Source organism: Scophthalmus maximus, chromosome 17 (assembly GCF_022379125.1).
Source record: "Scophthalmus maximus strain ysfricsl-2021 chromosome 17, ASM2237912v1, whole genome shotgun sequence".
Classification (NCBI taxonomy): Eukaryota; Metazoa; Chordata; class Actinopteri; order Pleuronectiformes; family Scophthalmidae; genus Scophthalmus; species Scophthalmus maximus.
In genome coordinates this window covers 13,568,018-13,583,324 of record NC_061531.1, presented here as the reverse complement: position 1 = coordinate 13,583,324, position 15,307 = coordinate 13,568,018, and the positions used below count along the sequence as shown (strand labels likewise).

The 15,307-nt window shown below is 44.6% G+C and overlaps 1 protein-coding gene across 2 annotated transcripts in view; it reads left to right on the top strand.

The window, feature by feature from the left end:
* Positions 1-15,307, top strand: part of adgrl1a (adhesion G protein-coupled receptor L1a) — an 87,215-nt gene that overhangs the window by 29,393 nt on the left and 42,515 nt on the right. For both annotated transcript variants that reach the window (XM_047328327.1, XM_035616169.2), the window contains exon 2: positions 9,669-9,842. In XM_047328327.1, coding sequence (XP_047184283.1) covers positions 9,773-9,842 — 70 coding nt within the window. In that variant the 5' untranslated portion in view covers positions 9,669-9,772. The remainder of the gene's footprint in view (positions 1-9,668; positions 9,843-15,307) is intronic.

Genomic DNA, 15,307 nt, shown 5'->3' with positions numbered 1-15,307 from the left:
GGGACAAAATGAGACGGATTAAGAGGAGGAAGAGGGCGACAAAGCAGAGGCGATTCTACAATACTGTCAATAATTGCATTTGTAATAGAAGCTTTATTATTTGCCCGAAGCTGTCTGTGTGGTTTCTGGCAAATGTGCCTGCTAGTGTTGAATATTTACCTTGCCTGCTGGACACCTGAGTAATGAACTGCTGATGCGGCTGCTTCGTGATCATCGTTGTTCTCAAGACTTGATATAGCATGACCATGTCAATGTCAATTCAAATCTCAGATAAAAATGAATATAAGAGGGGTTTCATCTTGAGATTTAGCTGAACTGAATGAATACATGCTTGTTTTTGCAAGTGCCAGGGATGTTCATAATTAACTGTTAAACCGTTAACTGACCCTTAGTATTTTGACCGATTAATACTATCTGTTATTCAGTTAAAGAGTAGTTTTTAAACGGACACGTTTCCCAAGGCTGGCCACTCTAGCATGGTGCAGTCCCTGCATTCCTGGGACATTGGTACCATCTGAGCAGGTATTCTCTACTACGGGTCTCATGGTTAACAGACTGCGCACAGGACTTACCCCACAGCATGTCGACATGTTGCTATTTCTGAATAAAACCAAGTCGACAAGCTGTCTGCTATGCTGAGAACTGATTCAGGCCTGTTAATGAGGGTTGATTATTGTGATTGCCCACTGAACATGCACACAGTTCACTCTCATGCGCACCGGAGTGACGAGGGGTCAAGTGTTACGCCACGGCCTGCCTGCCGAAGATGGTACAAACTTGGATGTTTTGATGGCACACCAGCCCACCAACACGGCAGGATATCTGAAATATTGTGATATTTTCTTCCTTTTTTTATGTGTCACAGACACTCATCCATTCTGAATGGTGCATTTAAACCCGTTATGCTATATGGTCAATGATTACCAAGCTTCCACCATTGGTGAGAAAAAAAAACCTCAATAAACAGCCCTATAGTGTGTGCCCATGCATGTCTGTTTATTTTTGAAGTCTTTTTATTTATTTATTTCTATTCAGTTTTGAAGGTTGGAACTGTGCTGTACTGTATGTGGGACAGCGTCAGTGTGCCTTCGTGTACTGTGTGTGGGTGCATATGTGAGTGTGACAAAATCAGACAGAGAGGGGAAGACTTAAAGGTAGTGAGTGACAGCCAGGTTGTAGAAGTGGGGCATGTCATCCCGGCCCTGCTGTGTCAGAATGTCCTGATGCCCACTGCCCATCCCAAAGCTGGGTAACCTTGGCAGGCAGATTGGGGTCACTACTATCAAATTAGATACATCACTTACACACACACACATTCTTACACACAACTTTGCACTATACACAAATCTTAGACATGTTCATTTGGGCAAAGTAGACATGTTTGCATCCACATGCACAAGCAAAGACTTCTCTGCCGATGCACAACAAAATCATCCAAGTAACTCGAGACAGGTATATAGAGGGTCAAGGAAAGTGCACTTTTTAAAGTCGTAGTCTGTTTGAATTGCTCAAAGTGCCTTAAACTGGGTACTCTACTGCCCAGCCATCATGATGAGAGAATGCACCGGGTTAAAAGTCCTGATACACTCATCTGAAGTTTAATTTATGTGCACTCACATTAAAGGCTGGAAGCTCGCCCCGGTGAAGTGCTCAGAATGCAAACTGCTCTGTGCATTTGTGTGTCACTAATACAGTACATGTACTTTAGGCTCATGAGTGTGGAGCTCAGTTGTGCTCGTAAACAGTGCCCTCAAGCTATTATGTCAGAAATCTAAACCTGAAACATGGAGAATTAATCCAATATTGACACTGCCATAAGGTTATCACAGATTTGGTTGCTGTTAACAGTAAAGAGGCTGATCTTTATCAGTTGACTGCTAAGAAGGTCTCTGAATGCACCACAGCACAGCAACAACATCCACTTCATATTCATTAGCAGCCTGTAGTAGTTTATGCAGTGAAAGGGATGAAGCATGTTAATATCCAACATGTTGAAGTAAAAAGGAGGACACAGTTTATAAGCGAGTTAAATTCAAAGCAGATGTACGTTCAGATGTTCCATATACATGCTTACGCCACTTCATAGCAATGGGAATTTGAGAAAATGGTAAGTCTCAGCAATTGGGGAGAAAAGAATGACTGACTAGTTTGAACTATGCAACAGATTGATATATGAATACATACGTCGTAGTTCTGTCTGTGGTCAATTGGATCCTCCAGACTCTAACCAGCTTCACTGAATCCAGTGTGGCAAGTTGAAGATGTGATGGTATAATTAGTTGATGGTGCAACTGACACAAAAGATGGATACCTCCATTGCAAGGGTCTCGGCAATGAGATGAAAAGAATGTCAACCTATTTTTAAATGTCACTGTCTCTTTTTGTTCTGAATCCCTGCTCCAGTTTGTGTCACAGATCTAAACTAGGTCAACATCACATGTGGCGCCCTGATGGGCTCTTCTGTGTGTGAACATGTGGGGAGTGTGTGCATTTGGGCGAACATGTGTGCAAAGGCTCCAAGCCATGATCATGTGTATCTTACCAAACGGTGACACCAACATTTACTGTAGGAGGCAGTTTGTGAATCCCAAAGGTAGCGAAACAATTATGAATGATTTTTGTTCCCCTCACATAATTGTTGCCTGTCATTCCCAATTAGGGGTGAATATGCGTTATCTGCAAATTATTTAAGTCTGTTGCGTACTCATTACTAGACAGAGCTGTGAACAGGCAGAGTGTAATAGGATTGTGCGTCATTGTAGATGCGCAGCAACTTTTCACACACACTGTGTGCATCCGTCGTGTGCGGGTGTACATAGCGAAAGGCTGGGCTATGGTGTGCTGTAGCTTTCAGATTAATAGACAGTGATAATAACACACGCACAACACACAGCGCTTCTGTCCTTAATGAAGATGGATCTAGCCGAGCCTGGCGGTGCACAGGCACTTGGGGTGGCAGCTTGCCAGTCACGACCGTGTGACATCTCAATGCAAAGGGTGGGAGGCAGCAAGATTCACCAGAGTACAATTTCATAACATTATCATGTTGTATCATAATCCATTGTTGGTGGCTCATAAGATTAACGTCAGGCCCCTTCAGTTATCACTCTTGCTGTTGAGACTTAATGGTCACGGTGAATAATTCATTTCCTCGTATTGATTTGTGACTCAACTGATGCTGACAAAGTTGACAGCGCAGGTTGACTGATACTGAGTATATCGAATTTGACTGTGAAGTTGTGAAGCAGTGAGAAAGAAGTGGCGTCAAAAGTGTGAGATAAAACGTCAGAAGCAAGGCACAAGCCAATGTTTTATGTCACAGTGCACCGACAGATGTAGCACTTGAGCTTCTCGACTTTTCTGTCTCGTGGGTGTTACGCTTAATAGATTTCTATGTTTTCAGATCACAAATTTGAGGCTCCTCCGTTCTGTTGGTGCAAAATTGTAATTTTCAGACTGAACTGATGTCTGGCGACTGCCCGACTCGGTCAGAGGTTTGATCCCTGTAAGATATTAGAGCCCATTAGAGTGGAGCTGCAGCCAGTGTTTGTGTGACAAGACAGGTGGGCAGTGAGGTCACTTCCTCTGGCAGCTGTGGCGGGCATCACAGAGCAAGCATTGATGGGTGGTGGCGTTGCCTCCTGTTGCATCAGTTATAATGAACAGTGACAAGCGCTCCACCGCCACAATAAATCACAGGCCACAGTGGAGACACTGAGGACCAGGCCGGGGAGCATGCTCTCTCCGCTGCGTGGTGTCACTGCTGATGAACGGACTGCGCTGGCTGGCCAGGAGACTCTTTGAACCTTCCTCACATGCTTGTGCAGTCTGATTAACACATGCAACTGTCAATCAGGAATATTGGTCTCTTACCGGTCACTTTATCAGCACTGAGCTTTTCTTTTTTCCCTCGCAAACTACTACTGTTTCGGAAACATATAATAGGAAAAGTGTGGACTCTACAGATGAGGAGGTGTGTGGGTTGGGGTTTGTGGAGAGTTGCGGCTGAGGGCGAACGCTGAAGCTGAAAAAAAGTGGTACAGGAGTGTCTATTGAATAAAGTGAGAGGGGCTCTCTCTCTCTCTCTCTCTCTCTCTCTCTTTCTCCCCTTTGCCTTTACCTCTTTGACAGCCATACTAGCTCTGTTTGATATCCCTCCGCTGTGTTCTGCAGCTCTGCAGATTCCCTTGTCTCATTTGCATTCCCTTAAAGCACACTTCCATTAAAGTCTCCCCCTGTTTTTTTTTGTCTCTTCTCTCGTTCCTTCTGTTCCTTCAAATAGGTCTTTTTTTTCCTCGGGTTGCTGTTTTGGAGGGAGTCTTATTCCCCGTTGACTACACACCGTATCCCCACTCTGCCTGAGTCAGTAATCAAACACATTGGCCCTAATACACAGGCCATTACAAGAGCTCTGATGTTCCATCTGCACACAGCCGGCACAATGGTGTCATTATATAAACAGCCCCGCTGCTGCAGCCAGCGAGATACTACCACACCAGAGCTCCGGCCTTAACTGACCCACCGCCGTAAATGGAGGAGTGTTGGGATGATCTGACCTGAATGTGCTTGTGTAGTCAGTGGTAGTTTAACAACATTAGCCATCCTGAATGAATGCTCCAGTGTTAACATTACAGTAGGCTATCAGTTGTCGCCATGGCTGAGACTGCGCAGCCTGTGGTGCATCAATGCGCGTGTAATAGACTCAGGTTTTTGTGGAGGAATAATATCTAATGCTATTACGCTGTCTTTGCTAGCAATAGCCTCACCAAAAAGGATTAGGGAGATTAGTGATGGGCCCAACTGGAAGATAACAATAAAGGGCGGTGGGAGGGCAGCAGTTAATACAAGCTGGTACCATTTTCTTTTTCTGCAGTGACATTGATTTGATCTTGTTTTGGCATCTGTTCAGCAGACAGAGGTGGGATTGCGCAATTTGTGGAAAATTCCGTCCAACTTATGTTTCTGGAGTTTTTTTTTAATTTGAGAGTCTTAGGACATTCCATGTGAAAATGGCATTGCCTTCTGTTGTTTAGAATTACATAGACAATGGTGTCCAATTGTTCCAGGCCATTTCCCTTGATGCCACTTTTAGTTTTCAGATTGACACAAACTCGTCCTCATGATCAGGGTGATCTCATTCCACACGCTCTGCTAATAGGTGATTTTGTCACACACACTGCAAATGGAAGTGTGTCCAAATTTTCACTGTGGCTAATTTGAATAATCATTGAGTTACATTCAACTGTCATACCTAAGCATCCTGGAAGGTGGATTTGACATTAAAAATATCGTCTCCTACTCAGCAATGCTCGATCGCAGATGGTGAGGGTAATGATATTTCATGGTATGTCTGTTACGTTTTGAAAGGTAAAGTAGGATAATTATATTCACTTTGGCGAGTGATTAGTTTTATGGTGGTGAAGAAGTAATTAATGAATTCTATCTCATCCTCAATTATTGTTACACTTCCTTGTATTGCTCCCCCTCGCCTAACTCAGGAGAGTACAAAAGAGTATCGAGTGTGACAAAGCTTCACCACCGATGAGTCAGAGGGAGAATTACTTAGAGGTCCCCAGGCAAAGCATACGGTTTTGTCATTCTCCGCAGTCTCATCAAACTCTAATACTACATGGCTAGCCTTCACTGAGTCCAGTGATTCTCTCCTCTGAAATAAAGTGCCTGTCTCAGACCTGACTGATACCAAATCCCATGAGCACCGAGTCAAACAATGAATCTGTTTGCAGGTTATTCCAGTAAGTAGATATCATTTGAGATAAACTTTCTGATTTCTAAGTGAGATGTGAGTGCCACTCAGTTTTGCAGGCTTGTCAGTTGCAAGGAGCCGAATCATTTTCCTCCATAGCGGGAGCATTGCAACCGAGCCATCTATTTGTTGTTGAAGCATCTGAGGTATAAAAACATCAATCCTGGTAACATGGGAAATGGTGGTGCTTCATCTTAAGATGCAAAGACTTCTTTTTGCATAAATAAACTGGCCATCATAATTTATTACTGTCAATTCTTTAAATCAATCAAGAGTGTTTTTCCAACCAAATAATTTTGTGTGCTTGTGTTTTCCCACTCTCTGCCGAGAAAGCCTGAAGCCGTACCAGCTCAGAGAGTTGCACCAGCTTTTCTAATTATGCAGCAAAAACCGTCTACGTAAACTCTTTGTTCTCCCTGCTTTTGATTATGGTCGGGTAATGTTCCTAAATGCCTCTTTCTTCTGGGCAGAAATGATTTGCATGATGGGGTAAACATGAATAGTTCTTGTGACAGACATACACGGCCTTTACCAGTACCCCCCACCCCGCATAAAAAAGGACTTGTGACACCATGTTCTTGATGAGCGTGTCTGCTAAAGCAAACAGGACCTAATGATCATGGTGATTATCGTAATGATCCAATAGAAGGTGGATAATGAGCTTATTTGCTTTGGATCAAGGCAGCCTGTAAATTAATAGCCGGAGAAACAGAGGGTACCATTCGAAAACAAGATGACAGAGCTGTACACTGTAAGTGTAACTCCACTGCTGCTCCAGTTAGACAACCGCATGTCTGTCTTTGTGTAAGTCCTCCAACTCTTATGACGAACTATGTCGTGTGTTGTAAAAACTACCAAATCGACCGTTTCCTAAAACAGCGCCACTACCTGTGACAGGAGGTACGCCACAAATACTTTTCGCCTCAGAGCATTGTGGGGCTTTATTTGGCTTTACCAACGCATGTTTGGCCTCTAGCGGCCGTGTTCATCCCAACTGCCAGAGGTCTGCGGTCTTTAAAACGACTACATAAGTCGTAGTAAGCCGCTTGAACAAATGACCTATCTGGTCGTTTTAGGGTGGAGGACAGTCTCGTGAATACGACTGACTGTGATTCACCCTTTGTCACACTCGCTCCCCCGCACGCCTGCGTCACCTTTCCACCAGTAGAGTGACATTGTCATCCATTCTCCTATTTCGTGGGCTCTGGTCTCTTAGGGGTGTGATGTTCAGCTCTATTAGAAGAGGTACTGTGATGATGATGGTGGATTAGATCAGTGCAAAAGGTCATCCTCTGGCCTCTGGCGTGTAACATCCTCCGAGTAGGGGGCGCACGGAGTAGGGGGAGGGCGAAGACTCCCATCTCTCACCCTGCAACGACTTCCCATCTTCCTCTACCCAGAGGCAGACTGACTCATTGACAAAGGCAAAATAAATGCACTCTTCTTTGCTCTTACTTCCTGCTTTCTTACTATTCCTTTGCCTTTCTCACCTGACTATTTTCAGCACTTTCCCCTCCCACCTGCTCATGTTTATTCTTGTAACACAGAAAACCATCCTTCCCTAACTTCAGTTGTTCCTTACTTCCTTTGCTCCTTCTGTTCTGTGTTTATTAATTACTCTGGATGCGTGACACTTCCCCTTTTGTTCCTTCACTCCCTCATCGTTTGTTCCTTCTTTCCTTCTCTTTGGCATCCATCCATCCTTCCTTCCTTCCTCCTTTCCTTCTGCTCTCCCTTCCCACCACACTGAAATTGAGTGTTGTGTAATGCTAGCTTTCGTTTTGTCACAAAATGAAATCAATTTATCTACCCTGCACTTTTCTCTCCTTCCCTCTCTCAATCCCCAACCTGCCCTCCCTCCCTTCTTGCTCTCTTTCCCTGGCCCTGCTCATCTTCTGAATCCAGGAGAGCTATTGTTGAACAGCACAGACAGAAGCAGAGTCAAATGAAACAAGAGCAAAGACAGATTTTCTTATTAATTCCACCAAAGTTTGAGGGAAAAAAAAAATCCCCTCCTGTGCAGTGACAGGAGGGGATCAGGTTTTGAACATTAATAATACAGCAAGATGTGGGGTAGGGGGTGGGATTAAGGCCGTGAGAGAGAGAAAGAGGGAGTAAAGGCCTCTACAGTACTACGTCACATGTCTATCGCTATTTGTTTAATGCTTTTCTACTCTTTCTTTGCCTCTCCTGACATCCCTCCAAGTGTGTCCTTTCCTCCAAGCTGCTGGTTAGTGAGGGTGGTAGCAAACAAACTCACATCAAGGCACAAGCTGCACAAGTTGTCTGTGTGTGTTTGTGGTGTGCATACGATGGAGAGAAACACTGGTGTACGGCACAGCTGCTGGAGCCGGTGGAACCGCTTTTCACGCCGTGCCGTGCTTTCGTCTTCTCTCCCTCCTCACTACTTGCCCTCCCTTTGCCTCTCACTCCATCTTGCTCGCACTTTACGTCATCCAACATACTAATCCACACAGAGACACCCAGGCAGGTCGGTGTTTGCGGGCCGGGCTCTGCCACTGGGGAGGAGGGTAAATATCAGAGAAGGTCAGGGAGAGGGAGGGGTTGGAGAGATGGAGGAGAAGCCAAATCGGTGTTGATGACGAGAGGGGGAGAGCCACCCAGTCCCTCAGTTCCTGCCGTCTTGGCTGCCAGGATAAGAGAGCTTAGCCGTGCCTGCATGTCGTGTGTGTTCCTGAGTGAAAAAAGATTCAAAAAGTGGATAATGCATTTACTGAATTATTCTAAGTGGCTGACTTTTAGATTAGAATTAGAATACATTATAAACCCATTTTTCAAAATTTTTGCCTGACATTACATGATTTTCCACTTTAGTGTAAAAAAACCCCAGCTTGATCTGAATCTTGAATTTTGTTGAACCGCTGTATGAAATCTTGTGCATTGTCTCTTTACATTTATTTTTGATTCAGTGTGACTTATGTGCTACTACTGAAAAATGTTTGAGCTTTGAGCTTATCAGCATAACACAAGCACTGCATAGTAGTTGAACGTGCGTGTGTGCATCTGTGAGAGGGGGGGGAGGGGTGCATTCATCTTTTGTATGATACCACAATTTAAGTTGGTAGATCAATCAAGTAAAGGGGGGAGAGAGTTGGACAGCTCAAAGGAAATCCTCTCCATATGCCTGGGAAAAAAAGAAGAAAAAAAACTTGCATACACACATACACACACACACACACACACACACACAAATACATACATACACAACCCAATCTGTCTGTTTCATCAGGGAACTCACCAGGAGGAGGAATAGCACTAACAATATGATCTCTACTGTTTTCTGTCTCTCTGCCCCTGGAGGGCGGATCAGGCTTCACTGTCAAAAAAATCTGAGCTAAAGTTCCACACAGTGATTTATTTCATTAGGCAAATGAGAAGTGTGAGCCCTACGGCACCGCTGACTGATTCACTGCTTTTCACTGTCTTGCTTTGCGTGTATGACACGCACATACGTACACACACACACACACACACACACACACACACACACACACACACACACACACAGAATATATACGTATTTTTTACATGTTTAATTTTGCTCTGTTAACAGCCCTAAAACATATGTAGCATGTCGGATTCAATCAGGCGTTCAAACGCTGTAGAGTGGTGAGCTGGTAGTGGCAACAGCTGTTGCCATGCCATTCTGCACAAAATGGCCTCAGATCTCCTGGTCTGATCATTCTACCTGACCACCACAGGGGGAGCTTCTCCTCTCCTCTCCTCTCCTCTCCTCTCCTCTTCTCTGAGGATTCTATACCAGTCACAAACCACTGTTTTGTATGGAGTTATTACACATATTCCCATAATAAAAGGTGCATAAACTAAGCAACTTTGTCTAATTCAAATGTCTCAAATTTTTCCTATCCCCCTCTGCCTGCAGGATCACCCTCAGGGAGGGTGTTAGCTGAGGAAGTGCCACCCCACTCACCCGTGCCCGCTTGCAGCCTCTACACTGTAGCCCCGCCCCCCTGGTCAGCCTCCAACATGGCTCTTGCCGTCTGGATCCTCTTCACCTTTGCTGTAGCTTTCAGCAACATTACGCCATCCACGCAAGGTATGTAATAAATATTAATATTTTGTGGTATTTTTTTATATAATTGAATCACATTGCAGATTATTTTACTCATGCAGTCGGTGTTTAACTAAATATAACTCTTAGTTTTTATAGAGAATATGAATAATTTTGTTTGCTTTAGCTCCTGCTGTATTCCCCGTACCCTGTACTGTAAGTGTCCTAACCACATTATTGCAAATGAGGATGTAATATTTATATGTTAGCTACTTGATGACGCTTCTGAGTGTATTGACTTGCTGACCAGGCTAGAAACGCTGCACTGATTAACCAAACTGTCTCCACAGGAGATCGAGTGTGTCAGGGAGGTGGCGATAGGTGTGAATGTCAATAAAAATTCTTGTCACCCTGATGTTAGTTGGAGCGTGACAAGAGTATGAGGGGGAATCCGTGCATGTAATGGCGCCATATGTGCGACCTCCTCGATAGTTGTGTTTGCATGTGTTTGTGTGTGTGCTACTAGTTGGGATAAAGTGACTTTGTAAGGTGTGTGTGTGTACTGCACAGAGACCCTTTCATTTAACATAGTTTAACCAGGTTTAGTTATCCTAAACATATTGCAATGTTTTGTAAATTCTTTTCACATTTGAATACATTTTTTCCTTGAAAATGACCTTATAGCAACCTTCTTCCATTTTAGGCTCATAATGATTTATGCGTTATGTTTATATATATAAACAGACATGCCCTGAGCCACCCAATTATGGTGGTGGTTGATACAGTTGATTTTAATGGCGGCCTCAATCTAATCTATAGTGCAGGTGGTTGTTTCTTGACTTAATCCAAGATGTTATTCGGCGAAGAAATGCAGGAAATCTGTCAGTAAGTCTTTTAGATTACAATTTTTTCAAGTTTATATATCTTTTCCAAGCGCTCGTGTGTGCACATCATCAGAGGATGTGCAGCAGGGAAGGAGCAGGGATTGCAGCGGGAGTCAGAGGGCCGAGGAGGGACTGTTGGCTGTTGGGTGTTTTGCTAGCGGCCTGCCACACAGACAGCATCACACCATCTGTTGTATGCTCTCAGTCAGCTCTGTGCCAACCGGCCGCTGGGTGATGGACAGCTAGGATGAGGAGGAGGAGGAGCATCCGGGAGAGTCATGGTCACCACGCCATGATGAAGCAGGAGGAGTTGAAGAAACTGAGGGAGGGAGGGTATAATTAAAATGTGTTCCTGTGTGCCTTAGTCGGCACTGGTTTTACCAGTCCCTCTGTGTACTGTAAGCTCTGATTGACCAGATGCGATTTTAATTTGAGTAGGTGCTGTTTTTTTTTTTCCATCTCAATTTGGCTGCTTTTGTAACATTGGTTTTGTGTCGTGTACGTTCTGTTCCATCGGACACCTTTGGCCTCTGGCATTGTGTTGCTGTGTGTGTGCGCGTGTGGGGATTTGTGTCAAAATTAGCCTACAATTATCGATGTGATCTGGCACTGGGGGAGTATTAATGATGCATTAATAATCAATTGCCTGTTATCGGTATTTGCACACGCACAACATTTGGAATAATTAAAATCTATTTTCTAATGAAATTAGGTCCACAGACATGCACAATCCCACATGGGTACGAACACCCCCGCACCATTTTGGTGAGTATAATATTCACAGCCACATTTTGGCTGAAATGATTTCTCTCTAATGTCGTCTGACTGGAGGAGCACGAAAGAAAAGGGAACGGGAAAAAGGCAGAGGAATTTCAGGAAGAAGGCAGCATTTTGAAATGACAAGAGCTGCTGAAATCACTCTCAGGCTAATCAGAGCTCATTTGGAAACCTGCAGGATCATCACACATGGCTTCACAGTCTAATGTGTACCCATGCGCTTCCTCTGTGTCCCGACTCATCTGCAGTGCCTTAACCTCACTTTACTCCCGGCTGCACATTCTAATATTTAGCTGTAACACACACATTTATTCTCCTCTGGAAGCAGCTCTTAAATGCAAATGTTCCTTGCCAGCATGAGCTTTGGACACGTGCTTCTTACCTGCCCCGTCCTACAAACCTCGCTCACTTGTCCATCTCACACAGTGGACATTCATCCTTTTAAATCATCGTTCAATTCTGCGGCTGTGTGAAACAAACACGATAATTTCATTCATGAATGCAAACTCTTACTAACCCGGGCAAATAAAGCCACTTCCACAGCAGTATGTACAAAACTCCTCCACTTGCCCGTCCGGCAGGCTACCTGACAGACTGACACGCATACCCTGGCAAACAGAATGTCCCGCTGATTCCACGGAATGCTCGAGAATGTACAACCCAAAGGCAGTGTTGTTGCTGTGGAAGCCCATTAGGCTTGCTTAATGTGGCAGGCATTGCAGGCATCTGCGGCGTACATGATGAGGCCCTGACACAGAGGTTTCATTTAGCACCGTGCATGCATCGGCATGGGTCTATTTTATGTGTGTCTCTATTTATGTGCACCAGTGGCGGCAACCAGACCATTATCCTTCTATTTCTATGTTCTGTGATGTGTATGAGTTTGCATATGCGTACGTACAGTATACTCTGTCTGCGCGCGTCCATGAGTGCACAGTCATGTGTACATGCAAGAATGTGTTTGGATCTTTGTGAATATATGAGCGTGTTCTCGTGTCCAGATGGGGGTGTGTGTGTGAGCATTTGTGAATGTGCATGTGTGTGACAATCATATCAGGGCGCCAGTGCCGACTGACTGGTGGAATCTGTTCTCATCTTCACTGTATTTAAGCCTTTGCTCTCAGATCAGTGGCGTGGAAAGGCCCCTGGTCCTTTAGTGCACACGCAGACATTTTTATCCGTCTTCCCCTCCTCTCCCTGGCTTTTTTCTCCAGTGCCTTTTTCCCCTAGCTATTATTTAAGGATGGGGGACTGGCTGTTTTCACACATTTTTCTCAACAAAGTGCTTTAGTCTCTTGACTGTCCTTGGATGGTGGCAAGATGTCTCAATGGGGTCTGATCTCAATGCAGTATTTTGGTTTCTATAATGCAGCACTGGGTAGTTATTTTTCATGGAGGGCAACATGAAGAATTCACCATGCCTTTACAGGCCAGATGCTTTTTTATGACTGAGCTGACACTATTTCGGGTCTAAGTGTTGCTCAACCCTCAATTTGAAATTCTGAGCAAAGATTTGAAAAATACTTGACCTGAAACCACATCCAATATTGAATTTTTGCAGAGAGCGAGAGAGAGTAGACTTCCAGTCCCTCAATACTGTAATATTAAAATGATAATTTCAAAACTGCGACCTACTCACTAATTCATAAGAATTGATTCTCTGACGGGCTCGTAGCAATAATATTTCGGGAGAAGGCAATAAAGCACTGGGCCCGCTAACCTTGCTATGTACACTCGATTCTCGTCGTGGAATCATTTGCAAGAACAGAATATTATATTGCTTAATATGTGTTTTGTAATCTTAACACTTGCAGCTGTATGAGACAAGTCTGAACAATGTGCCCCGTTCTACAATTTAAGCATTCAAACATTTAAGTTGCAGAATCACAGCGAAATAGATGATTTATGCTTGCCTTAAATGTATACTTCTGGAAATACTGTATACAAAGTTGCATTGTCAAGTGTCTAATAGCTTTATGTGTTTATAGAGACGAGTACATTTTTTCTTTTCTTTTGAATATGACCTTTGAAAATGTTTCACTATGGTTTTCTCTGCCAAAAAGATGAAAACCACAGGCTTCACTGACACTAATTGCTAATCTAGTGGCTTGTGAATATTGCAGCACATCATCTGGATTTTGCAATAAAGAAATGCTGTAAAACCGTTTTCCACCCGCTTCTGTATCTCTCTCTCTCTCTTTGCCTCTTGTGTGCGTTTTCAAGCTTCTGTAGCATCCCTATCCTTTTGAGCAACAATCTGTGCCTCTCATTTTTCACTTTCGATTTTCATCCAATCTTTCTGCTTTCTCTCCACTAACACCGTAGCTTTTACTCCCTCTCTGTGTCGTGATGCCGCGCCCCTAAAGCCCCCCCGTTCTGCTGGCTCCTTTCTATCTGTTCCGTTTTCCTGCTCCTCTCCTTTTACCAGCAAGCCCACCATGTTTTTTCTACCTTCTTCCTCTTCCCTTTAGCCCACTTTTAACCCAACCTTCCTCCCTGAGTATCACCACATCCTGCACCGTTTGCCTTTCCGTACCCCTGTGCCTTACATCTGTTAACAGTGCTCGTCCCTTGTCGTTTCCTTCCTTTCTCTTCTTTTGACTCTTTCCGTCTTTCCCTTGTTTGTGACCGTCCGCATTCGGTCCCTCGTGCTGGGGGAGGCTGTGCCTTCAAAGCCCTTGGCTGAGAGCAGTAGATCACAGGGAGGAGTGTGCGAGTGAAAGGTTAATGGATGGCCTTTGAACATATATTGGGTGTCGCGGGTGGGCGGGAGTAGGAAGGATAGGCCGGGGCGGAATGACGGTGTGATCTTTCAAACCTCCCTTTGAAGATGACGCACGTGTGCGCGTGTACACAGAGGCCGTGCCTTTTTGTTTATTCATTTGTTCACTGTGTGTGTGCGTGCGTGCGTGCGTGTGTGTGTGCGCGCCTGCGTCCATTTTGTTTGTGTTTGCTTGTAGTTGTGTGCATTAGGGTATGTAAGTCCATGTACATTTATTTGTGTACTGCAAACACGCTTCTACATCAAGGATTGGGGACTGCGTTCCTGTTTGTGCAGTTTTGTGATAGCTGCCCGTTTTCTCTCAGGACCTAGCTGTGTAACTTTCAGGCTCTGTAGCCGTGAAGGACTCTGCGCGTGTGTGTGTGTGCCTGTGTGCGCACAGAAATGCTTGTGTGTATGCATCCAGCGTGTCATGTGTGCGTTTGCTCCTCATGTGTTTTGTGGACTGCAGATTGATAATTACCAGCAGCAGCTTACGGCTGGCAGCCAAGGGCAGAGAGAGTAGAGTGGGGGAAAGAGAAGCATGCAGGGAGAGAGATGGACGAGTGGAGAGGCTGGTAAACCGGCAAGAGGGCGTCGAGGAGGAGAACGGGAAGGGAAGAGAGGAGAACTGGGGGTGAGGGGTCAAGACCAGAGGGGGGCAATGAAGACATGGAGGGGCAATAGGGGGTGGGTGAAAGAGTTTCCGGGTAGATGTAATTGGATGAGGGATCGAGGGATGGTGCTGAGGCAAAAAAGAAAAAAAAACACAACGAAAAGAGGAAACATACAGTGTGTTCATTGCACTGCAGGTGAACAAGATGGCAAACATGGATAAGAGGGAGTCATCAGCATTTCACAGCTGAATCCATCTTTAATTTATAGATTCAGTACATGAAGGTCCAGGAGCATCATCAAACATATTGATCAGCTCATAAACATGCAGAGTAAATACGCACTGTCCACACGTCCAAACCTTTGGCTTAGTGTGTAAGGAGGTTAATTAAGTGTCAAACGCAGAGGCAGGGCCTGGGATTTGACATTCATCGTTCCTCATGCCTCTGGATGTGACCTGCAACTCTTCCAAA